General features: G+C 48.1%; 1 protein-coding gene and 1 pseudogene across 2 annotated transcripts; both read left to right on the top strand.

Annotated features, from left to right (window-relative positions):
- The first annotated feature begins 266 nt into the window (after window positions 1-266).
- Rps16-ps1 (ribosomal protein S16, pseudogene 1) lies at window positions 267-896 on the top strand (annotated as a pseudogene).
- Window positions 897-8341: 7445 nt separating this feature from the next.
- Mycn (MYCN proto-oncogene, bHLH transcription factor) lies at window positions 8342-14158 on the top strand. Of its 2 annotated transcripts, NM_001013096.2 has the most exon segments (3): window positions 8342-8546; window positions 9699-10572; window positions 12630-14158. In NM_001013096.2, coding segments are annotated over 2 exon segments (1389 nt in total). In that variant the 5' UTR covers window positions 8342-8546; window positions 9699-9788; the 3' UTR covers window positions 13235-14158.
- Window positions 14159-24126: the final 9968 nt, after the last annotated feature.

Below are 24126 nucleotides of genomic sequence, written 5' to 3'. Positions count from 1 at the left end.
TGGTTCCAGCCAGAGAGGGAACTTGTCTTCAGGGAAGTGTTTGCACAGAACTCACAGTGTTCTCGCAAATTGTTGTTAGAGCACTTTGTAAGAGAAACTAGAACAGACACAATGCTGCATCAAAGGTGAGAGGAACAACTAAAACTCTGTGTCACAAATACCTGTTTCCTTCCATTTAGTTCCATACCTGTCAGGACAGCAAAGATAAACCGGAGGCCTGGGATTGGAAGGGAAAACACTGAACCCCTTATTTGTTCCTCTGATGCAATCACAATGAATGTATCTTCTCTCCCTGCTTTCCACCATGCCTAGGCTCCATCATTGGCCTATTGAGGATGAGTAGTCAAATCTTGCTTGTTAATGGCTGCCTTACAACTGTGGTTAGAACTAGCACTGAAAATGGTGCTACCGCCCTTTTCCGGTGGCGGCGCTGCAGTGCTCGGTGAGGAGCTCCTGTGTTCGTCCGAGGGGCGGCTGCAGTCCAGGCAGATCTTCGGACGCAAGAAGACAGCCACAGCTGTGGCCCACTGCAGACGAGGAAACTGGCTCATCAAGATGAATGGACGTCCCCTGGATATGATCGAGCTGCGCACGATGACGTACAAGGTACTGGAACCTGTTTTGCTTCTGGGCGATGAGCGATTTGCTGGTGTGGATTCTGGTCCGTGTGAAGGGTGGTGGTCATGAGGCCCAAATTTATGCCATCCGACAGTTCATCTCAAAAGCCCTGGTAACTTATTACCAAAAATATGTGAATGAAACCTCTGAAAAGGAGACCAAAGATATCTTCGTCCATTACGATCGGACCCTGCTTGTAGCTGATCCCCGTTGCCGAGAATCCAAAAAAATTTAGAGGTCCTGGTCCCTGTACTCGATATCAGAAATCCTACGGATAAGCCCATCTCAAGGATCGGGGTTTACCTTTGTAATAACATCCTAGGTTTGTTTGTTTTTTTGTTTTTGTTTTTTTTTAAACGGTGTTACCAAGACAACCCTTCAACCATACACTCACCCCTCTCTAAACTCTCTCAATGCTAGCTTTGAAATTTCATCCTCCAATGACAAAATACAGGCACCCAGTTTGGGGCACCTCTAATATTATACACGTCATTCGGCTGTGGTGGTCAGTTTGTGATGCAAATTCAACCACCACCATTTGCCTCATCTCTGAACCCTCAACGTTGAGTTCACTGGCTGGTGGTCAGACAGAAAAGAGAAAATCTGGTTAAGAAAATATAGATTTAAGGGTGAGTTTAGGTCTTGCAAAGGGATCCTTTATTTCCCATAAATGATTAACTATGCAAGCAAGTAAGTTTATTTTAAGAAAAAATAATTAAATTCATAGGGACTGGAAAGAGCTGGCTCAAGGCTTAGGAGCACTTTTGGCTCTTGAAGAAGGCCCAGGTTCAGTTCCCCACACCCTCATCAGGTGACTCACAATTACCTGTAACTCCAGATCCTACCCTTTACTGGCCTTCCTGGGTCCTTGCACACATGTAGCATGAACCCACAGACAAAGACATACACATAACTAAAGGTTTTAAAAATCATTTTTTAAAAATTTACTACTAACCCCACCAATGTGAAAAGGTGACAGAACCCTCCCCCCCATCCCAAACGGTCTGATTCTATGCTAAACAAAATAAAACAAGCAACTTTTGGGGAGAACAGGTTTATTTTAGCTCACAATTCCATGTTAACAGTTCACTACCGCAGAGCAGTCAAGGCAGCAAGAAGTTCAAAACGCTGGTCCAGCCACAGCCAAGAGCAGAGGGAGAGCGAAGGCATGTATAGTGGCGTCTCAGTTCATTGTCTCCATTGGCATAGAGTTCAGGGCTCAATCCCGGAGAACGGTTCCACCCACAGTGGGCGAGGTCTCCCACATCAGTGAGGACAATCACTCACAGACATACCCACAGGCCGACCTGACCTAGACAATGTCTCATCAAGACTCCCTGCCCAGATGATTCTAGGTTGTGTCTAGTTGATAATTAATCTCACCGTCACAGGCATTATAGACAGATGTAAGTACACGTATATTTCAAATGCCAGGCACACTGGTCCATCCTTTGATCCTTTTCTTTTTTATTTTGATTATGTTTATTTAGTTTGGGTATGTTGCAGGGGTCTGCCGGTGCCACAGTATGTACTTGGAGGTCAGAGGGTGACTTACAGGCATGGTTTCTCTTTTTCCACGACATGGATCTTGAGATCAAACCCCGGTGGTCAGGCTTGGCAGCAACCCGCTGAGCCCTCTCTTGGGTCTTGCTTATCTTCTACCCGTAAACTGTTTCAAAGTCATTGCCTATGGTATGTGTAACATGTTTTCTTTTAAGTGACTGTATATTAAATCCTTTGGTATATTATACATGCTTCCTTTTAAATAACAGTAATAATTATTAATATTTACACGGGATCCCCTGGAAATGGAGTTACATGCCTTTATAAGATACCATGTGGATACTAAGAATCAATCCCAGTTCCTCTGGGAAAGCAGCCAAATGGTCTTAACAGCTGAGCCATCTCTCCAGCCCCTACACATGCTTTTTTATTTAGGTGGCATGCATACCCCAACCAAACACTACAAGTTGGTTTAGTTTGTTTGTTTGTATGTTCGAAGTGTATTTAAAGCCCTTAAGTTTGGCTTGGAGCAAACTTAATAATGGAGCATATATTTATTTAGCATGAAGGAGACCCTTGGGTCCAGTTCCTGGCATCAAAAACATATGTGCATGATATACTGCTATATACACACTTAAAAACAAGCAAGCCTAACTCAAAGTGGAGCAAGCACTTAGCCTAGCAGCACAGTGCCGTGCAGAGAACCTGGTGTTCATCCTCGAGACTGTAAGGCTCTACTGTTAGTGAGTAGAGCTGGCTATCTCTGCCCAGTGCTGTTAAAAGAGTATCCTATGCTGCTGGTTCTGAGAAAGGATTATTATTGGAGGGGAGTGGGGATGTTACTCATGTCGCAGCATGCCTGGGAATGTCAAAAAGACAATTTTGTGGCAGTTGGTTCTCTCTTTCCACCATGTCAGCCCCAGGGAATCCAACTCAGGTTGCTAAGCTTGGTAGCAAGTGACTTTACCCAATAAGCCAATAAGCCATCCTGCTGGACCTGTGTGCGTGCGTGCGTGCGTGCGTGCGTGTGTGTGTGTGTGTGTGTGTGTGTGTGTGTGTGTGTGTGTGTGTGGTGGTATGTTGGGGAAAGGGAGCAGGGGCGTCTTTGTTTTCAGACAGGATTTTGCTACACCACCCAGACTAGCCTTCAATTCCTATCGATAACCTAGGCTGGCCCCATTAGTTAGGGCAGGCTGACACCAAATTTGCATTTCTTTAGACCCAAGGGCTCTAGCACTAAGATCACCGGCAACACCCTCATCTTGTTGGTAGGCACTAAGTCTTACAGTGTTTTTGCTGTTGACAACCTTGAAGCCGTGCGCGTGCGCGTTCTTGGTCATTTGACTTAACGTTCTCTCTCTCCCTCCCTCCCTTCATCCAGTCTGTAAACCACTCTAGTCTCAATTTATAGAAATCTACCTTCCTCTGCCTCCCAATGTCGAGTATTGAAATCAAAGGTGAATGCCACTAATAGAGTCTCAGTTTGTTTTGTTGTTGTTGTTTTGATTTAGGTTTTTTTGTTTTGTTTTGTTTTTTTCTTTGTTTGAGACAGGATCTCGCTAAAGGCACCACAGTAGCCTCAAACTTGTGGATCTCCCCAATTTTCCCTCCCAGGTGTTGTTTACAGAAAGGCTCATTATCCTCAGGCTTCCTAAGAGCTAGTTTACATCACATAGCTATTTATTTTGTTAAGGATCGGGCGAGATCATAGGACAACTTTAAGTAGCTGATTCTCTCCTTCCACTTTGTGGGACCTGGGGATCAAACTCAAGTTTGAGGGCTTGGCAGAAGGTTCCCTTACCCACTAAAAGATACTTCAACAGCTCTTGCCTTATTATCTTTTTCTGGGTGGATTCTAGAGTGGAATTCCTTCTACTTTTGGGACAGAGGCACCAGTAGTATATGAAAGTGTTCCTATCCCTCACTCCCCAGCCTCACCACCATTTTGAGCCAATCCGCTTGACTGAACTGTTAATCTCCTTGAGATTTAATTCTCATAGTCCTGACTCTGGTGAAGTTGTGCATCTTCTCGAGTTTCTCCTCCGTTTGCATTAACTGTTTGGCAAATTACCTACTCATATCCCGGAACCAGGTTTCTCCCCGCTATTCCTTACCTCCATTCAGTTTCTAGGGTCGCTTCCTGCACAGGGAGTATAATCTTTGCCTCTGAGGACACTCAGGAAGTGTTGTCCCAAGTATGACATTTTTTGAATGCTGATGAACTCGAAGGCAATGGGGCCGGAAATTTTAAGTGTATTGAAGTGTACGTTTAGCTCACTCTCTGTACCCCTTATCTACATAAAGGCATCCTATCCTCCAAAGGAAATTCTGTTCCGAATCTACTCTCTGGATTTCTTATCTCCCAGTTGAGATTAACTCTGTGACACCCAGCCAAGGTAGACGCTCCCTGACCTATTCTGTGGGCCGCTTCCAGACAGGGTTAATAATACCTGAGACTTTATCGGTCTGAGAAGACAGGTTTACTAGCGCGTGTTTCCCTCCCTCTGCTCCCAGAACGCTAGGGAGCTCGGGATACTGCACGAGCCTCAGTCATTTGACCTTCCTTCAAGCCTCATAATTTGTGAGACTCCCATCCATCGGCATATTATTAAGTGTATTTTCTGCCATATTAAATCTGTCTTTTTTGATAGTTCTACTTTTTGCCATCAAATCTTAAATCCAGCCTATTTTCATATTTTCCCTTTTTTTCCCCTTGTGCAATATAGAATGTCAGTTTTCTTTTCTCCTCTTCCTCTCCTGCCTTTTTTTTCTTTCATACAATCCGTCCTCGTCGTCCTCCCCCCACCCTGACTTTTTAAAAAAATAAACAGTCAATTAATCTGTAGGGTTTTTTTAAATGTGTGTGTGTGTGTGTGTGTGTGTGTGTGTGTGTTGACCTGTGTGCCACAGACTGCATGTGGAGGTCAGAGGACATCTTTGCTCCCCTTCCACCACATGCATGGGCCCAGAGATTGAACTCAGGCAGTTAGACTTAGCGGCAAGGGTCCTTCCCACCTGAGCCATCTTACCAGCTTGATCCCAGGGGTTTTTCAAATATTTAGTGAGCAAAATTTATAGGACCTTTGTTTTGTTGGGCCGGGGTCTTGTGGTATAGTCCAGGCTGACTTCGAACTCCCTGCCTCAGCCTCAGGAGCGCTGAAGTACAGTACCACAAGAGACTGTGCCTTTATTTGGGCGGGGGCTGGGAGGTGGGAGTGGGGAGTTTGGACTCAGTAAGATGGTCCTAGGAGAAACCTTAAAGCCGGATGAAGTTGTTGCTCTATGAACTAGTCACAGTTTAAGTCCTCCTGGGTTTGGTGCCTGTGAGCTACTTTTCTTTATTTCATTTGGTAAAGGAAAAAGAAAGATAGATTAAAACAACATCCCTCCATCATCTTATTTATGAACCAGATCCCCTCTCTAATTCTTAAAGGAGCCATCCCCGTTAGGTGTGTCTCTGTTCTTCCTGGCATAGGTGAGGTCCATGAAGCTGTTGTCCTGATCCACGAAGGGTCTCAAGATGTGAAGTCTTGACTTCGAAGCCCACCAAAGAGTCCTTTCATTTGCATGTGTCCCTTGGAATCCTGGAGTGTGTCAACATTTATTTGTAAGAAGAGTGGTTGGGCTTCTCTTGGCAGAGCCACCGAGAATGGGCACTAGGTAATTTTTCTCTCTGCACAGTCTTTTATCTTTCTACCTGCCAATGAAGGTACCAATAAATACTCAGTGACTTTTATCATTCTGCTAACCTTCAGATTCAGACTTGCTGGTAATTTCAGTAATTGCTGGTTTGCATTAAGAGCAGGAGATTAGAGATTAAGGCCCGGGAAGATAAACGATTTGCTCAGAGGCATGTAGAGTAAGGAACCAGGTCACTGTCTCCCTGTCCCCTCTTTTCTGAAACATCTTATCTTTTAGCAGAGTGAAGAGCACAGGTGTGGAGAGAGGACTTTATCCGTAACTAACTAGGCCGTCTTGGCTCACTTTCCCAATCCTCTGCTGCTTGGGGGAGTTCTAGTAGGCAGGTCAAAGTGTCCTTTCTGTGTCTGCTGCTGAGGTGCTGAGGAAGATTCTGGAAGCCAGATGTGGTGGCGCAGACCTGTGGTCCCAGAATCTGAGTAATGGCAGGAGGATCCGTTCAAGGTCACCCTCAACAGAAATAGAATTCAATCTTGGGCTACATGAGATCTCGGCTCAAAGACAAACAGAAGCACCCCTCCTCCCCCACTCAAAGCAACAAAAAGAGAAGGCTCTGGGAGCCACACCTATCTCTCTCCCACTGTGTCACTAATAAACAAAACTAACCTGCCTGATCTGACTGCCTAAAAGGGTCCCTTTCAATGGTACCTATCACCATCAACATCCAGGAGTACTTACCATATAACCCCTGCTGTGTATGTATAATTACAATTGGAGGCAAAGTTTTCAGAGAGCCAGCGTCTAGAGGGAGAATTCAGCGGGAGGGCTTGGTTTGGAAGAGGCCAAGGGTGTGAAAATGAGGGTGTTAAAGGCTTTTGCAAAGGTAATGGTTTTTACATATGTGAGCCCAATAATAAAGGATCTTGGAAGGGTGGCTGGCCCTCATTCATGGGCTACTTCCTAGAATCTGCCTTAGTCCCCAGAATTATGTAGGCATTCGGGGACAGATGGGAAGACTTTCACACATGCTAATACACAACGTTTTGACCTTGATTCTCTAGGCATTCTCTTCTTCCCCGGTGGAGGTGAATGAGGGGTGTCATTTTCAATTTAGAGGGAAATGGAGAAGCTCCCCCACAACAAGCTTAAGGGTTTAAGGGTAAATCCCACCCTACTGAGAATTCGTGTTGAAAGGGGCTTCACCCAGGGATCCAGGTCACTCCTGGAAAGTTTTGTGGGGCAGGAGCAGTTATTTTTAGCCCCACATTTAGGAAATAAACAGACATTTTAGAATGTTTGCCTAGACAGGAGTGAGGCGCCGTTGTTTAGGGAGAGAAACGTGCCCACGGTTGTGAGCGAAGAATACACGCACCCTGCTCTAGTCTAAATAAGATGTCGCGCTCTCTCTGATCACGCCACCTCGTAAGTGAGGCAAATGGGACACAAAGGGGCCAAGTTGATGGTGGCTTTTCTCGATGCCACGATCAATATGAACTTAAGGTATACTGAGCGGTGGTTTGGGCAACGAATGCAGCTGTTCGGAATTCAACCCAGGCTTCGGAAAGGCTTTTGTTGGAAACGGTGGGCGCGACTTTAGGGGACGCCCCTCCACTCGTCTCACAATCCATTCCGCGGTAGGATTCGCTAACTGTCTCGCGGGGGTGGCCCCACTCGGGTTCCGAGGCTGGGCGGTGCGGCTCCGCTTTCTGCTTGTCTCCGCGAGGTGTCGCCTTCGGCCGAAGAAAGCGGTAAGGCGCCACCCTCGTAGCCCGCACTTATTTATTTTCAAACAAGGGGGGCGCCCCTTCCTTTCAATTTGAAACTAGAAACCTCCTGCGGTCTCGTTCCTACGTGGGCGCGTCCTCGGCCTCCCATTTTGCACTCCCATCGCCTTCTTTCGAACACACACGAACAGCCCCTCTGCCAGGCCTTGTTCCACTTTGGCCTGGAGCTCAGCTTGCACACACAAACACACACACGCATGCAGTCCACGCAGGGACCGGGCTAGAAATCTCTCTTCCCATTCTCAGCACACACCCAGGGACCTTCAATGGGGGGGAAAAAAAGGCACGGAGTGCAGCGGGTGCAAGGCCAGGGGTCCAAAAGGGAGAGAGGAGCACGCCTCGGGTTTCCCAGCTTCGCAGCTTGCAGTCTGAAAACGAGATGGGGGAGGGGGCGAGAAGGGGGAGGGCAAAGGGGGGGAGAGATGGAGGGGCAGGGGAGGGAGGTAGGGGGAGAGAGGGAGAGGGAGCGGGGGAGAGGGAGAGGGAGAGGGAGAGGGAGAGGGAGAGAGGGAGAGAGGGAGAGAGGGAGAGAGGGAGAGAGGGAGAGAGAGAGAGAGAGAGAGAGAGAGAGAGAGAGAGAGAGAGAGAGAGAGAGGAAAAAAGAAAAGCAAATGGCTTTTGGCGCGAAAGGCTTTGGCGCCTCCCCTGATTTTTATGGAAATCAAGAGGGCGGGGAAAAGCCGCTTGCCTCTGCCTTTCTCCCTCCCCCTCGTCTGCGCCACAGCCCCCTTCTCTCCCCGCCCCCCGGGTGTGTCAGATTTTTTCAGTTAATAATATCCCCCGAGCTTCAAAGCGCAGCCAGTGACAGTCATCTGTCTGGACGCGCTGGGTGGATGCGGGGGGCTCCTGGGAACTGGGTTGGAGCCGAACGAGCGCTAGCCAGGCGTAAGCGCGCACACACTGCAGCGTCCCGAGGACGACCCCCCTCCCACCGCCGCCCCCTCAGCCCACCCGGAGACCCCTGCACCGAGTCGCCTCCGGATCCCCGGCAGTCTGCGGGAGGTAAGGAGCGGTACTTGCAAACCTCCGAGCGCCGGGGGAACGGCGGAGCGCTGCGGCTAGGCAAACCCCTAGACGCGGCTCCGCACCCTGCGCCCAAATATGCCGGGCTTTTTTCGGGGGGAGGGGGACAACACACCGTGTCTGCTTCCGAAACAAAACCATCTGGGTTTTTTTTTTTTTTTTCCTGAAAAGCCTATTCAGCACCCGAAGGCACCCTGGCTGGAAGAGACCCGCCCTAATCCTTTTTACAGCCCTGGCCCAGTCAGAGAAATAGCTTTAGCGAAAAGAAATTCGCCCTGCTCCACAAGATTTGTCTATGAGTATGAGCTGACTGGGAACCGGTGCGTCCCCACCCCAAGCTGGGCTTCGCTAAAAGGTGCCGCGGGGAAGGAAGGAAAAGGGGTTAGGCGAAGCTACGGTGCTTGAGTGATAATGTAGGTCACGGCTCCTCCAGCCTAGACGCGATTCTCTACGACGACCCTCATCGCGTCGGCGCCCCTGCACCATTCCTAGGAATGGGGTTCATCCTTTTTTTCCCCCCTGTGGAAGAGGTTGAGGTCTCTGAAGTGAGGGAATTGTGAAAGGTATATATAGGTATAGACAGACGGTGAATACCAAGGATATTTGCCAAGATTGAGGCGCTGTGCGGAGAGGGCTTGTATATAAGTGCCTGTTGTTGGTCTGACTGGAGAGAGGCCCTTAATAATTAATAAAGTTTTCTGAACCCCGTTAGTGTTTGCGCTCCCGTGATCGCATTTCTGTAAAGGGGGGATGAAAGGTACTTTAATCCCATGCCCGGTAGCTGGACTAGTCCTGGTAGCAAGGACTTCTTCCTTTGAGCAACTAGTGCAAGTGGGGTTGTCGCGCTAGTAAGAGCAGCTTGAACCCCCTCCCCCAGGCAGTGCCTTGTGTGAATGAAACGGCAGTTTCCAAAGTTGCAGAGAGCCACACCACCCCCTGCATCTGCAAGCCCCCTCCCACCCCCAGTCTTAGACAGCTTGTACACAAAAGGAGGGAGTAGGGGAGAGGCTCAACTTTCTCCACCTTCCAGAGCTGTGGGGAGCTTGCAGAAGAGATTGGGGGCTCCCACTGCCTGTCCCCACCAACTCACCCCTTTGGCTTATTCTCTCTTGGTTTGTCTGTTGGTTGTAGAGTTGGAGGTTGGAGCGACTCTGCTCCCCACGGGAAGGAAGCACACCCCCATATTAAAAAGAGCGGAGATATTAAAAGAGAGGCGAACCCATGCCCAGCTGCACCGCGTCCACCATGCCGGGGATGATCTGCAAGAACCCAGACCTCGAGTTTGACTCCCTGCAGCCCTGCTTCTACCCGGACGAAGATGACTTCTACTTCGGCGGTCCCGACTCGACCCCACCAGGGGAGGACATCTGGAAGAAGTTTGAGCTGCTGCCCACGCCCCCGTTGTCGCCCAGCCGCGCCTTCCCAGAGCACAGCCCGGAGCCCTCAAATTGGGCCACGGAGATGCTGCTGCCGGAGGCCGACCTGTGGGGCAACCCGGCCGAGGAGGATGCGTTTGGTCTGGGGGGACTGGGTGGCCTCACTCCTAATCCGGTCATCCTTCAGGACTGCATGTGGAGCGGCTTCTCTGCCCGCGAGAAGCTGGAGCGCGCAGTGAACGAGAAGCTGCAGCACGGCCACGGGCCCCCGGGAGCCAGCTCATCCTGTCCGGCTCCGGGAGTGGGTGCCAGTAGCTCCGGGGGCCGTGCCCTTGGTGGGTCGGCGAGTGCTGGTCGCACCGGGGCCACCCTGCCTACCGACCTTTCCCACCCGGCTGCGGAGTGTGTGGATCCCGCCGTGGTCTTCCCCTTCCCGGTGAACAAGCGAGAGTCGGCTTCGGTGCCCGCTGCCCCGACCAGTGCCCCGGCGACCAGCGCTGTGGTCACTAGTGTGTCTGTCCCGGCTGTAGCCCCGGTGGCTGCTCCTGCTCGTGCAGGCGGTCGTCCTGCCAACAGTGGCGAGCACAAGGCCCTCAGCACCTCTGGAGAGGATACCTTGAGCGACTCAGGTAAAGCCTAGAACAGATTCCTTGCTACCTCCTTGGGTGTTGGGAAGGTGGGCGTGCGGTCCCTTTGTTATCTTAGATTTGTGCCAGTGATTCTCTTCTGTTCACCTCTTTCCCGGGACAGAAGAAGCTGGAAACCCCCAGCTACACCTTTACTTAAACTTGCTCTGTCCCCCTTTTCGGGAATCCTTGCCCTAGCTTGCCCTCACTGTAGGAAAAGTTGGTGGCTAGTTCCGTCAGGCTGTGGGGTCAGAAAGCTACCTGAACGGAAATCTGTTAGTTCGTTGGAAATGTCCCTCTAGGCCAGGTCAAGGAAGGGGAAAGGCTCCCCGAAAAGACAAGGGCTGTTCACAACCCCACTTCCAAAAGTTAGGAGAAACGCCTGGTAATTCCTCCCCTCCCCACCCCCCAGGGACTCTGAGCCCTCCGTGGGTGGTGGGCTGTTTGCGTTTGGTGCGTGGCCAGCAGGCGGCGTTGTGTCTGACGCAAGTCAGGCAGGGGATCAAAAAGACTGGGGGTGATGGGGGCACCCCCCCTCCAGTTCAGCAGCTGGCAGCAAGTGCATTAGTGGTTGTGTACGCTTTCTGGGAGCCTCTTTCCGGTTTCGATTGAGTGCTGGTCCAGTTGTGTTTCCTAGCTGGAATTTCTGACCTAATTGAGTGGAGTTGTGTTCCATAACCCAGTGCCCTTGAGGTTGAGGGCGGGTCCCTACCACTGCCCCTCCTTAGGAATGCACACACCCTGGAAGGATTCATTGGTTTTATTGTAAGCTTTTTTTTCCGGGCCGTCCGTGGAAAGGAAGGGTTAAGAAAGGGAAAAACAGCTTTTTTTTTCCTTGGGGCTGTGAAAGTACCTACCATATTTTACCCAAATCCTGTCTGCCCTTGTCCTTCAGCTGTAGGTCTATTAGACCTTGGAAGCTAGTGTTTTCACAACGCCAAAGAATATAAAAAGTCTGAATTTCCTCCTGGGCTGAGGGGGGAGATCGTTGGTTCTAAGACTCCTGGGAGGAAACTTGGTGATAAGCCTGCACTTTGAAAGGGCTCTGTCCCTTTAATGTCTGTGCCTTGACAGCTTTCTGTTAGGAAGCAGTTTCTTCCAACAGCTGTCTTCTTGGCTGGAAACCAAAACACTGGCTTAAAGGGACCTACAGACCGGGAGCAGCCTAACAGTTCAGCTTTAGAAGAAACCTCACAATTGTTCTGCCTTCCGGTCCTCCCTAGATTAGGTAGAAGATGTGTTTTGATTTTCATGCTTTTTTTTTTTTTAAACTATAATTTTCTCTCCTAGCCTGGCAGTAAACCAGGAAGTCAGAATACACATAGGATGCTACATGGGTGTGTGTGGGTTTTTTTTTTTTTTGGTTGTTCGGGCACTGCTCCCATTGGGATGTGTGTAGCTACTGTGGACTAGAGCTTTATAATTGAGATCTGATCTCTGCCTAGATGAAAAACTGCTTACTCTGTACAACGCGTGTTCGCACAAGAAAAGGTTGTTGTCGTAGGGAGGTTGGTTCCTAGAGTCTAAGAATGGCAGAACCAAACCCAGCCGTGTGTTTTCACCAGAGGAGGAGCCTCCTGTCTGAAGGGTGTCTGTGGAAGTGTGTATAAGTAAATCCATGGGGCAGACTGGCTGGTGATTATGCTAAAAGCTCCTATTACGGAGCATCTGTCGCCAAGTCTACATATTGTCTGCCAAACTCAAACACTGTGGTTATTACCCCCATTGACTAGCTGAGGAAGCTGAGGACGAGAGGAGTTAAGTAACCTTTTCCAGAACCATACCGACAAGGGTTCATTCTGACTCCAGCTTTGGCTTCCTCGAGTTTATGCCACATACTCAAGTCTGACACCAGAGGTTGAACCCTGGGTCTTGCCACATTGGGCAAGTTCCCTGCTGGCCCCACACGGCCTGGGGAAGGAAAAATGCAGGGGGGTGTGGGGTGTGCACGCTCATTTTGTCCACATTGTGACAAAACTTCAGCAAACCTAGCTGACTTCTATAAGGTATGTGAGAGTTGAAAAGTTAACCCGGAGATTTTTTTTTTCTCCTCCTCAAAGATGATGAAGACGATGAGGAGGAAGATGAAGAGGAGGAGATCGATGTGGTCACGGTAGAGAAGAGACGCTCCTCCTCTAACAACAAGGCAGTCACCACTTTCACCATCACTGTACGCCCCAAGACCTCGGCTCTGGGCCTGGGGCGAGCACAACCTGGCGAGCTGATCCTCAAGCGCTGTGTCCCCATCCATCAGCAACACAACTATGCCGCACCCTCACCCTATGTGGAGAGCGAGGATGCGCCACCACAGAAGAAGATCAAGAGCGAGGCTTCTCCACGCCCCCTCAAAAGTGTCGTTCCACCAAAGGCTAAGAGCTTGAGCCCCCGAAACTCAGACTCGGAGGACAGCGAGCGCCGCCGAAACCACAACATCCTGGAGCGCCAGCGCCGCAACGACCTGCGCTCCAGCTTCCTGACGCTCAGGGACCATGTGCCCGAGCTGGTGAAGAACGAGAAGGCCGCCAAGGTGGTCATCTTAAAAAAGGCCACCGAGTACGTCCACGCCCTACAGGCCAACGAGCACCAGCTCCTGCTGGAAAAGGAGAAACTGCAGGCGAGGCAGCAGCAGTTGCTAAAGAAGATCGAACACGCTCGGACTTGCTAAAATGCTAAAACGTTTCTCACACGGACAGTCACTGCCACTTTGCACATTTTGATTTTTTTTTTTTAAACAAACATTGTGTTGACATTAAGAATGTTGGTTTACTTTCAAATCGGTCCCCTGTCGAGTTTGGATCTGGGTAGGGGGCAGGACGCGGGGTTCTGCCATGACCTTGGAATAAAAAAAAAAAACTGAGTTTATGGGATGCTGGGTGGCTTGTTTTCCTCCTCCATATGACCTGGTGACAGCCGTGGAAGTTCGGGACACTTAGGAGCTTCAGGAGGCTGTGAAGTCACCGTGTTCCGGTCCAAGTTTCCAAACAGAGTCATTCCTTTTTACAATGGTGCTTAAGTTCCAGCAAATGCCACAGAAGGGGGGTTGCCATTTGATGCCCCTGGGAACGCTTGTGTAAATACCATTGATACACCCGCCTTTTGTATACGTCCTGGGTAATGAGAGGTGGCTCTCGGGCCAGTATTAGACTGGAAGTTCACACCTAAGTACTGTAAGAATACCTCAATGTTTGAGGAGCATGTTTTGTATACAAATACATTGTTAATCTGTTATGTACTGTACTAATTCCTACACGGCCTGTATACTTTAGTATGATGCTGATACATAACTAAATTTGATACTTATATTTTCGTATGAAAATGAGTTGTGGAAGTTTTGAGTAGATATTACTTTATCACTTTTTGAACTAAGAAACTTTTGTAAAGAAATTTTACTATATATATATATTCCTTTTTTTTTTCCTAGCCTGTTTCTCTTCCTTGTTACTGTATTTGTTCATGTTTGGTGCATAGAACTGGGTAAAAATGGCAAAGTTCTGTGTTTAATTTTCTTCAAAATGTGTATATATTTAGTGCTGCACCTTAGAGCACTTTGAAATACCTCATGTTTATGAAAATAAATAGCAATTAAATGATGCACGTCAATGTTTTCTTTCCTAGCTGGGCGCCAGACTCTGAACGGCCACTGCAAATAGTCCATTCCTTACCGGGCCATTTTAACGTTGTGGAATCCTGGTTCCAGGGGAGGGTGCCAGTCCCACTAGCTAGAGGGATAAATGGATTTGTGGATTCCACAGATTACAACCAGCTATTTTCAATAGGAATTCAATGGGTGGTAAAAGCACTTTTGAAATATTTTGTTTTGGATATGAGTGTGCCCACAACGTCACAGTTCCTGGAACTGGAGTTTTAAGTCTAGGAACCAAGCAGAGGTCCTCTGCAAGGGTAACAAGTGACTTTCACTCCTGAGCCATCTGTTACCCCCTGGCCTATATCTGAGAATGAGCATTCTCTACTGATCTCTTCGATTCTCTCAAGTGCTGGAGTTATAGGTGTGTGCCAACCATGACCAGTTGGGCTCTCAAGCATTTTAGACAAAATGTAGATTACCAGCCCAAAGTTTGAAATGAGCAATAAGATTGGCAAGTTGTGCTTGTACCTTACATAAACACTTGTCCTAGTTGTTCGTAAGAACTTACTCCTGACATTTCCCCTCGGAAGACCTGGGTGTGGAAGCATGTCTGATGCCTATAGAGGAAAGAGGAATGTCGCCCACTCAGTACAGCAGGCAGCTTATATAGGGTGAGCCCAAGGCTGCAGAATCATACTTTGTCGAAAAGAAGTCGAGGACCAGTCTAAGATACTGGGCTGAGCACTATGGTCAAATAAGAGGGTGGGAGTCACTGCTTTTCCTCAGTGACCTCAAACTCAGCAGCCTCAGAGCTACAGTTCCCAGAGGGCTAAAGACCAAGAAGGGGAAGCAGAGTTGTCACTTTCCCCACTGGTGTCACGGTGCAGTGTGGGGGTGTTTCAAGTAAGAATGAGCTAAGAGAGAACCTGGAGACAGCCACAACTAAAGGGATGAAAGAGACTTCCCTCTACTCAGGAAAAAATTTCTAGAAGTCTGAAGATGAGGCCGTCTATCTACCTTACGTAGAACAGGACATCTGTTCTCTTTGGTGTAACAAAGTACGCATACGACTTCCCCTATGGTTTCATTCACTGCAGGTTTTTAACTAACTTGAAGTTTCTTGTTTTTGTTTTTGTTTTTTTTTTAAATGTCTTTATAGAAAAATGCAGCCCCATGGACCTGACAGCTTTGCTCTTGTGGTTGTGTTGTCAGAGACAGAGATGAGAACTTTCAGGCTGTATGTAGGTGGTTCCCAGCTCCTTGGCCAGACAGGTAGGTTAGCCATGGAGTGACAGCTACATGTGCCATGGGGTTGGCGGTACTGCCTGGTTTCTCTGATGTGTGACAAGGTTGAAAATTGGGCAAAATGCCCTTTACCCTCCTGTAATTCCCCAGCCCCAGACTAGCAAAGAATAAGCCTCTTTACGGTCCTACATCTCCAGGTCCCATTTCTGCCTCTAAAGCTTTGCTAGTCTCTTTACATCACATAATAACAATAACCACAACAGACTTTGTGCATCGGGTGCAGCATCAATAAAAGAACATACATTGCTCTTCCAGTGGATCTGAGTTCAATTCCCAGCACCCAAGTTGGGAAGCTGAGCTGCTGTTGTAACTAAGGCTCCGAGGATCCTACATCTCTGGCCTCCTGTGGCTCACGCTCGCATAGACACATTCAATTAAAAACAAATGAATTTAGAATATTTAAAACACACTAAGAACCGTTAACACTTAGGTTAAGACACATTCTTGCTTCCTCATCTAGCTGAAGGAAAGTGCTCCTGACGTAACTCTGCAGTTAGCTGGACAATAATTGAAGGAAGAGAGGAGTCCAAGCAGTTGTCTGAAAACCACAAGACCGAGATCCTGACACTTCACCAGATAAGAGAGAGAGTAAATCGGAGCTTACGTGGGGTGTTCGATCATCTCTCAATCTCTCCCTCTCACAGAATGCAGGTGGAGCATCCTTGGACAAATGCAGGACACCGGAATGACATTGAATCCTCATGGTCAGCCCGGTGGTATCTCGCTGGTCTCTCGTAACCTATAGGCTGGCTTCTGCCTCAATGTGTAGCTGAGGATGATCTCAAACTCCTGATCCACCAGCCTCCATGTTCAGGACACTGGATAACAAAGTGAGCCACTATACCTCGTTATATAAGTATTGGGGATAGCATCCAGGGATTTGTGCACGCTAAGCAAGCATGCTACATCCCAAGCTCCCTTGAGGATGGAATTCCCTGGCTCTCTCCTGTCAGCCAATGCTATTAATGTAGGAGTTAACATTTGTCAGGTGTTTCTAGTGCTTGGGAGAGATCAATGAACAAAAAAGACAAAATAGCCAAGTGCACCCAATTCCTGCCTCCTTGTAGTTTATAATCTAGGAGACAATGAGAGTCAGAATATAAATAAGCAAAGCAAGCCAATGATTAACACCGATGAGGTAGTGAGTGATTTAGAAAACAAGTGGGCTGGTATAGAGGAGTTCAAGACTGCCACCAGACGGGATGGGGAGTCAGGCCATCTGCAGATGCCCCTGGCCCTTGGACCTGTGGAGGACAATACAAGGTGACTGATTGGGCTGCTCAGCCACCAGCCCAAGGGGCCTAGGTTCTCCATTCAGAGTCTATCTCCCTTCCTCACACCCCGGACATGAGTGTTTCCCACCAAGTCCTTTGCCTATCTTCTGAAAGAGAAGCATCAGACTGTGATGGATCTGCAGTCTGATTCCCTGGGACTTAATCTAACTCTCCCACTCACAAGCTCTGGGTTGAAGAGTCCCCCACTAGTATAAGGGGATGATGATGGTCAGGTTGTTAGACAAAATCACCTAAAGTAAGCCAATACTTAAAGCCATGCTCGCTGGATGATGAGAGCACTAGAAGCTTGTTTGTCATCTGACTGGAGGAAGCGAGTGGCTCATTTTGTAGTACTGTAAGCAGAAGGGCCTGAACTTAAATCCTTGGTACCTACGTAAGAAGGATGAGTACTTGTTTATAACCCAAGTACTGGGGATATGTAGGGAGAAGGTAGATGGATCCCTGGAGATCTCTGGCCCTCTAGTTTAGCCATTTCTGAGCTCTGGGTTCAGGGAGAGACCTTACCTCATAATATAAGGTAGAAAATTATAGACCAGGGGCTCTCGACATTCCTAATACAACTCTTTAATACAGTTCCTCATGTTGTGGTGATCCCCCCAATCGTAAAATTATTCTCCTTGCTACTTCATAAGTTTAATTTTGCTACTGTTATGAATCATAAGGTAAACATCTGATATGCAAGGTATCTGATTTGAAACCCATGAGAAAGGATTGTTCAAGCCCCAAAAAGGCTTCCACCCACAGACTGAGAACCTCTGCTGTATAGAGAGATATGTGTGGTAGGGTGTTGTTTGGTATCCACAGGATTTGTTCCTTTGTTTCCTCTGTATGTTACTAGGAAAAAGAACTACTTAGAAAAATGACCAGTCAAGCAAATATTGTAAGCTTGACCTCAATGAGAACTTTGCAGACTTTTGTTCCCTAAAAGAGGTCTTACAAAACCCAAATATGGGTACTTTGGGGGAAAAGTGAATGTAAGCTTTGAAGCCTATTTTAAGACAGAGACAGATCCTAGGAATCTGAGTTCCATGGAACATCTATGCCTTCTACAATGGTTTATTAGTTCTCCTTGCTTGTAAAGGAAATCTCTTCATAGGCGACTGACCAAGGCTACCTGATCTCTCTTGATACCGACGGATCATACTACAAGGCATCCATCCTGAAACCTTTGACCAGCAATAACAGAGCCTTTTTTATGGTGGAAGCATGAGGACTGGCTGGGACGGTGCATATTTGGGGAACACACACACAGCCCAGGCTGCTAGGATAAATGTAGGTGATTGGCGGGAGCAAGTGTGCTGAGCGGCTGCGTGACGTGGACTTCCCTCTGCTATCTGAGATTTTTCAGGCCTTTAGGGCTAACAGATTTTTTTTTAAGGATTACTTTTACTTTTATTCCTCTGTGTGTGTGCCCACATGCTCCCTCGGATGCCAGAAGAAGTTATCGGATCTCTGGCAACTGAGTTAGAGGTAGTTGTGAGCCACTCAGTGTTGGGGTTGGTCCACAGGAAAAGCAGCAGGGGGATCTTAACTGTCGAGCTCTCTATCTGTGTTATAATCTTTTTAACTTATTTATCTATTCATTCATTCATTCATTCATTTAATCAGTATGTGTATGGGTGCATGCCACAGTGCATGTATGTATAGAGGTCAGAGTCAGCTCTAGTTCCAGACCAAGGGTGTGTGTGTGTGTGTGTGTGTGTGTGTGAGAGAGAGAGAGAGAGAGAGAGAGAGAGAGAGAGAGAGAGAGAGATTCAATACTAGGGTTGAACCTAAAACTTCACACATGCTAGACAAGTGTTGACTAGCACTAAGCTACACCCCAAGCCCTTGTATTTTAAGACATGGTCTTACCAAGTTGTCGGGGTGGGCTTGGACTCCCTCTGTAGTTCAGATAGTGTAGTTCAGATAGTCCTTGGTGTTCTCCTGACAGTGTCCTGTGTAGCTGGGGTTACAGGCCTGGCCCACCAGGTTTGGGGACTTCGTGTGTCTTTGCTTGGTGTCTTAGGCTCCCTTTCCCAGTCTGAGAAAAGATGAACAGAAACGATGATAGCACAAGGTGACACTGAGCGCAGCCTGGGAGGCAGACTTTATGGACCAGCAACCAGTCTTGGCTCCTCTCTTACTCTTGGGGCAGAAAGTTACTTTTGTTTGTATCAATTCCCCATCTGTGAGTGGAACCCGCTGGAGCAGGTGAGCTGGAGACCCAGCTTGCAACACTGAGGAACAACAGCCATTCATCCTGAGGAATGGCTGCCGCCTTCAGGATCATTATCAGATAGATGCCAAGTGCCGGCGACACACACCTTCATTCCCAGCCCTGGAAAGAGAGAGCATAGTCTGGTCTACAAAGCAAGTTTCAGGACAGCCAGGGCTACATAGAGAGAGCCTGTCTTAAAAGGAAAAGGCGACTTAAAGAGGGAGGGACGTAGATCAAGTGGTAATTTGTCTGGAGTGCAGCAAATATAAACCCCATATTGTGGTGCACACACGTAATCCTGGGTGTAGCCGAAGGATCAGGTATTCGAGGCCATCCTTGCCTACAGAGCAAGATGAAAAAATCAGTCTGGACTATATATTTAAAAAAAAACAAAAAACAAAAAAAAACTTAGATGTCTACAGTGCTGGTAAACAGTGGCACTGTGGTTGGAAACCTTGGGAATCAGAACTCTGCTGGTCAACCTCTCTAGAACTGATGGTCACCCACTTCCCTCTAACTCGCACTCCTTTCCACTCTAAAAGAGGGCTGGGTGTGTTTTTCATCTGCTGAGTGCTTCCCTAGCTTGCAGGAGGGCCTGGGTTCAATCCCCAGTGTTGCAATTGTAAAATAATAATCATGATTTTGCAAGATTCTTGCAAGGATCAAGTCATAAATCACGTGAGGGATGTGAAGGACTTTGGAAACAAGAACACCATCACCTTATCGCTGCCCAGACTCAGACCACCCTTCAGCAGTATCCTCTAGTCTTTACAGATCGCCATCTAGAGTCAACCCTCAGTGTGGTTCCCCAGGCAATACACTCCTTTCTGTGCATAGTAGGCTTCTTCTGCTTGATCCCTTGCACCTAGAATGGGGCTTTGCTTGGGACCTTGCTCCTCGGAAGTCTATTTGGTTTTTGTTTTTTTTAAAGATTGTATTTATTTTATATAAGTGAGGACCCTGTCACTCTCTTCAGACACACCAGAAGAGGGAATCAGATTGTGTTGCAGATGGTTGTGAGCCACCATGTGGTTGCTGGGATTTGAACTCAGGACCTCTGGAAGAGCAGTCAGTGCTCTTAACCGCTGAGCCATCTCTCCAGCCCCTAATTGTTATTTTTATAGGGGAAACCCGCTGAATTGCTTCAAGCCCGCTAGAGCCATGGTTTCTGCAAACAAACTGGGTAGACCGGCTGTTCTCTTCCAATACTAGAGAGAAGTATGATTAATCCATTGTTTAATTCAGGGACTCAAACGAAAACAGAATATGGTAGCAGACACGTCATACCTTGAGTCTTTGCTTGGGTTGAGTTAGTCACTTCTTTTTGGCACAGAACAAGAAAGAAGGGCTTTAAACAGAGAGTAGAGATTTGAAGTGCTGGCGTTTTAGTCAGGTGCGTTTTCTATTGGAAAGGCAGGCAGGCTTTGGATACAAGTTTGCCCTTTTCTCCAGAGCAACTGAGCTGTACTAAGAAAAAGGGACCCCCCAAGAAGTGGGACAGCACCAAGGAAGGAACACTCCAGGTTTACTCTTGTAAATTATTTAACTGCCCACGGGCTGAAAAGAAAAGTTTATCACTTGGCATGGTGGTGCCTATCTATAATCCCAGCACTCCGTAGGGGAGGAGGGGTATGGGGGGGTGGGGATGGGACAGGGATGGACAGACTGACTGCTCAGACTGGTTCACCTATGAGTTCTAGGCCAGCTGGGGCTACTACATCCTAAGACTTTGTCTGAAACAAAACAAAATAAGGAAATCTTCCCCATCCTGTGTTGGTCCTACTTCTGGATTTGCAAAACTAGTATTTTATAATCTGTCTTGAAGGAGCACCATCTCTCTGCTAGTAACCCCTAAAAATCTCATTTAGAATACTGAAATTGGGGGTTGGGGATTTAGCTCAGTGGTAGAGCACTTGCCTAGCAAGCGCAAGGCCCTGGGTTCAGTCCCCAGCTCCGGAAAAAAAGAACCAAAAAAAAAAAAAAAAAAAAGGAGCTTTAGAATACTGAAATTGGAGGTTTTCTTGGATGTCTTTAAAGGCAAACTTCCACGTTGGCTGTGATTATGTTTCCATTGACACCTCTGGGAGGTGTTTTCTCCAGGAGTGAGACAGACCTCACTTGGTAATTCCCCTGGGTTATAAAGGTATCCAGGGCCTGTCTGTCACTGCAGCCCCAGCCTCCTGCTGATCCTTAGGAGTGGAGACTGCTGCTGCCCCCTTGCCTCATCACTGGTGCATGGCCACTGACTCTGGCTGAGCAGTCCCAGAGTATTGTTTCTCGGGCATTGTGATGAATCACAAAGCAAAACAAGGCTGGGGAAAGAAATGGTACTTAGTCCAAGTACAATGTACGCCCTGCTTTCACCAGAGGCAATGGCTGCAGCGAGCAGGCTAATTCAAGCAGAAAACACCATGCAGTGCTCAGATGGCTTAACGGCTAAGAGCACAGACTGCTCTTGTAGAGGAGCCAAGTTTGGATCTCAGCGCACATTAAGAGACGGTTCACAGCTGCCTACAACTTCGGCTCCAGGGGACTGACGCCCTCTTCTGGCTTTCACAGGCATCTACATTCAAGTGCGTGCACACACACACACACACACACACACACACACACACACACACACACATAAAATAAATCTTTTAAAAATGTTTAGTGTCACTCAGCGGATATTCAGAATTTTCTCTGGAAAGAAATCTCTTTTCCCGATGTTGTTTCCCTTTCTTTATCCAGGGTGACTGACCAACCCATTTTGGCTTTCAAGCTGAAGGTTCTGAGTCCTGGGAACATTCAGGTCCCCTATTCTGCCCTGACCCCCAACCCCTCAGTGTTTGCTTCTTCATCATGCATCATAAATTGTACAGCCACCTTTTGCAGGTCAACCAGCACTGCCTTGTTTGAGGGTCAGCCAAGTGATATAGAATGGAGTGATTGGCCCAGACCAGGCCAGACTGGGAGGAACAGGGGCTTGGGGTTGGATAGATCATAGATTAGAGATCTGGAAACCACCCAAGGGTAATAAAAGGAGAGAAATCTATTTTCCTTTTCAGAGACATTGGATGTGAAGCTGGTGGGTCTCATAAATGTCAGGGACCAATTTAACAGCGCCGATAAAACTATGCTCCCTCTTCTCAATCCGGCCTTTTCCTACTCTCCTCTTCCTCCTCCCTCATTCTTTTTTCTTTATTTTTTTTTGTTTTGTTTTTTTGTTTGTTTGTTTGTTTTGTTTTGTTTTCTGACAAGGCCCCAGCTAGCTTAGTCCTATGTAAACAAGGCTGGTTTGAACTCACAGTGATCACTCCACTTCAGTTTCCCAAAAGGGTTGGAATTACAGGCATGGGCCACCACATTCAGTTTTATTGCTAGAGTTCTGCCCCGCCCCCACCCCCTTCCGACAGAGTTTTTACTGTGTAGCCCCGGCTGGCCTCCTGCAAAAACTCCAGCGATACACCTATCTCTGCCTCCGTGTTTTGGAATGAGAGAGGTATGGGAGGACACCTAGTCTTCTAGCTTCCGCCAGTCTCCTCCCTCCATCAGTCCTTGTATGCCGCCAAGAGGAACCGCTGTCAGATGAAAGATCGCAAAGCCTCCTGGGAGGAGATGAGGGACGCAGGAGGAATAAAATGCTCCCCCGGTTCCTAGGGAAAGTTGAGCCCTATTTAGGAAGAGAAGCTACAGATTCAGGTACCTGGATGTGGGTCAGGAACCTTGATGCTCTCGGATTATATACATCCCCGGGAGGGCATTCCCGGACCTTCCTGGGGTGGCTTTCTGGGTTCTCAGGATGAGACCACCTGGGCATCAGTCAGTTGTGGGTGGAGGGGTGGCATTCCTCAGAATTGGAGATGGATCCCTTCACAAGAAGAAGAGGATGGAAGTAGGTAGACCTTCCAGGAGGAGCCTTTAGCATGGGTATTCACATGGATTTAAGTTGGGGGGCAAACCTGTGGTTAACTTGGTTAGCAACTGCTTGTAAATGAGAGAATCCTTATTCCAAGGGGCTGAAGCACTTGGAGAAAATGAAGCTGCAGTCCGTGGCCTCCTGAAGGGAATGGGGTCTATCATGTTAATGCCCTGCATCTTATTACGGTCAGGACAAAGGGACTGGAGTTTGGGACTGAGAGTTTGTTTTGGAGTCTTTTAATATGGAGATGACTCTCCTCAGGGGAAGGAAGAGGACCTTCGAGTCATCCCACAAACTTGCTTGGCTCGGTGTGTGCGTGTGGTGGGGGGTGTTGAAACTCACCACAGGTGCGATGCTCCCAACATTTCGGCCTCCCCAATTGCTCATTAAAAAGTGACGGAAATTAGCAGAAGAAATCATGTTCTATTTCAGCAACTTTATAAAAAGCCAGGCTCCCCAACCTCTCCTGAGACATTTTTACACTTCCCCTAGAAGGGGCTCCACCGAGATTGTCAAACTCTTTAACTTGGCTAGGGAAAGTGGGGGTGTGAGCTCAGGAACGGCATTGGTTGGAGGTGGGATGGGAACAAGGACTTTGGTGTCACTGCTGTCTGTCTACCTGTCTCTTGGTGTTGTACTCAGGGTCACCATTGTGGTGATGAAGCACCATGACCGAGGCAAGTTGGGGAGGAAAGGGTTTATCTGGCTTAGGATTCCACACCATTGTTCCTTATTGAAGGAAGTCAGGACAGGAACTCAAATAGGGCAGGGACATAAAGGCAGGAGTTGATGCAGAAGCCTTGGAGAGGTGCCACTCTGCTCGGCCTGATTTCTTATAGAACCCAGGACCTCCAGGCAAGGGGTGGAACCACCCACAATGGGTTGGCCTGTCCCACCTCAATTACTAATTAAGAAAATGTCCTACAGGCTTGGCTATGGGCCTGATGTTATGAAGCTATTTTCTCAATTGAGGCTCCTTCCTCTCTGATGACTAGCTTGTGTCGAGTTGACATAAAACCGGCCAGCACACTTGGGGAGGGCGAGCTTACCAAGTGGGATCTGAATAGAGAGAGCCTCTCCCCTGGTCAGGAGGAGTGGGAAGTACCCTTGACAATGAGAGAGAATGGGCCTGGTGGACTTCGAGGCAGACCAAATGTGCGTGGATGTCATCGTGTGTTGGGGGCACACGTGTGTCCAAAAGAGACAGGAAGAGATGAATTGCTCACTGGTGTGATTGGCAGGGGGCCACTCTGAGCAAGAATGAGAATAC

Source organism: Rattus norvegicus, chromosome 6 (genome assembly GCF_021556685.1).
Source record: "Rattus norvegicus strain SHRSP/BbbUtx chromosome 6, alternate assembly SHRSP_T2T, whole genome shotgun sequence".
NCBI classification, from domain to species: domain Eukaryota; kingdom Metazoa; phylum Chordata; class Mammalia; order Rodentia; family Muridae; genus Rattus; species Rattus norvegicus.
The sequence above is the reverse complement of the archived record's forward strand: the minus strand, read 5'-3'. Positions and strand labels throughout refer to the sequence as shown.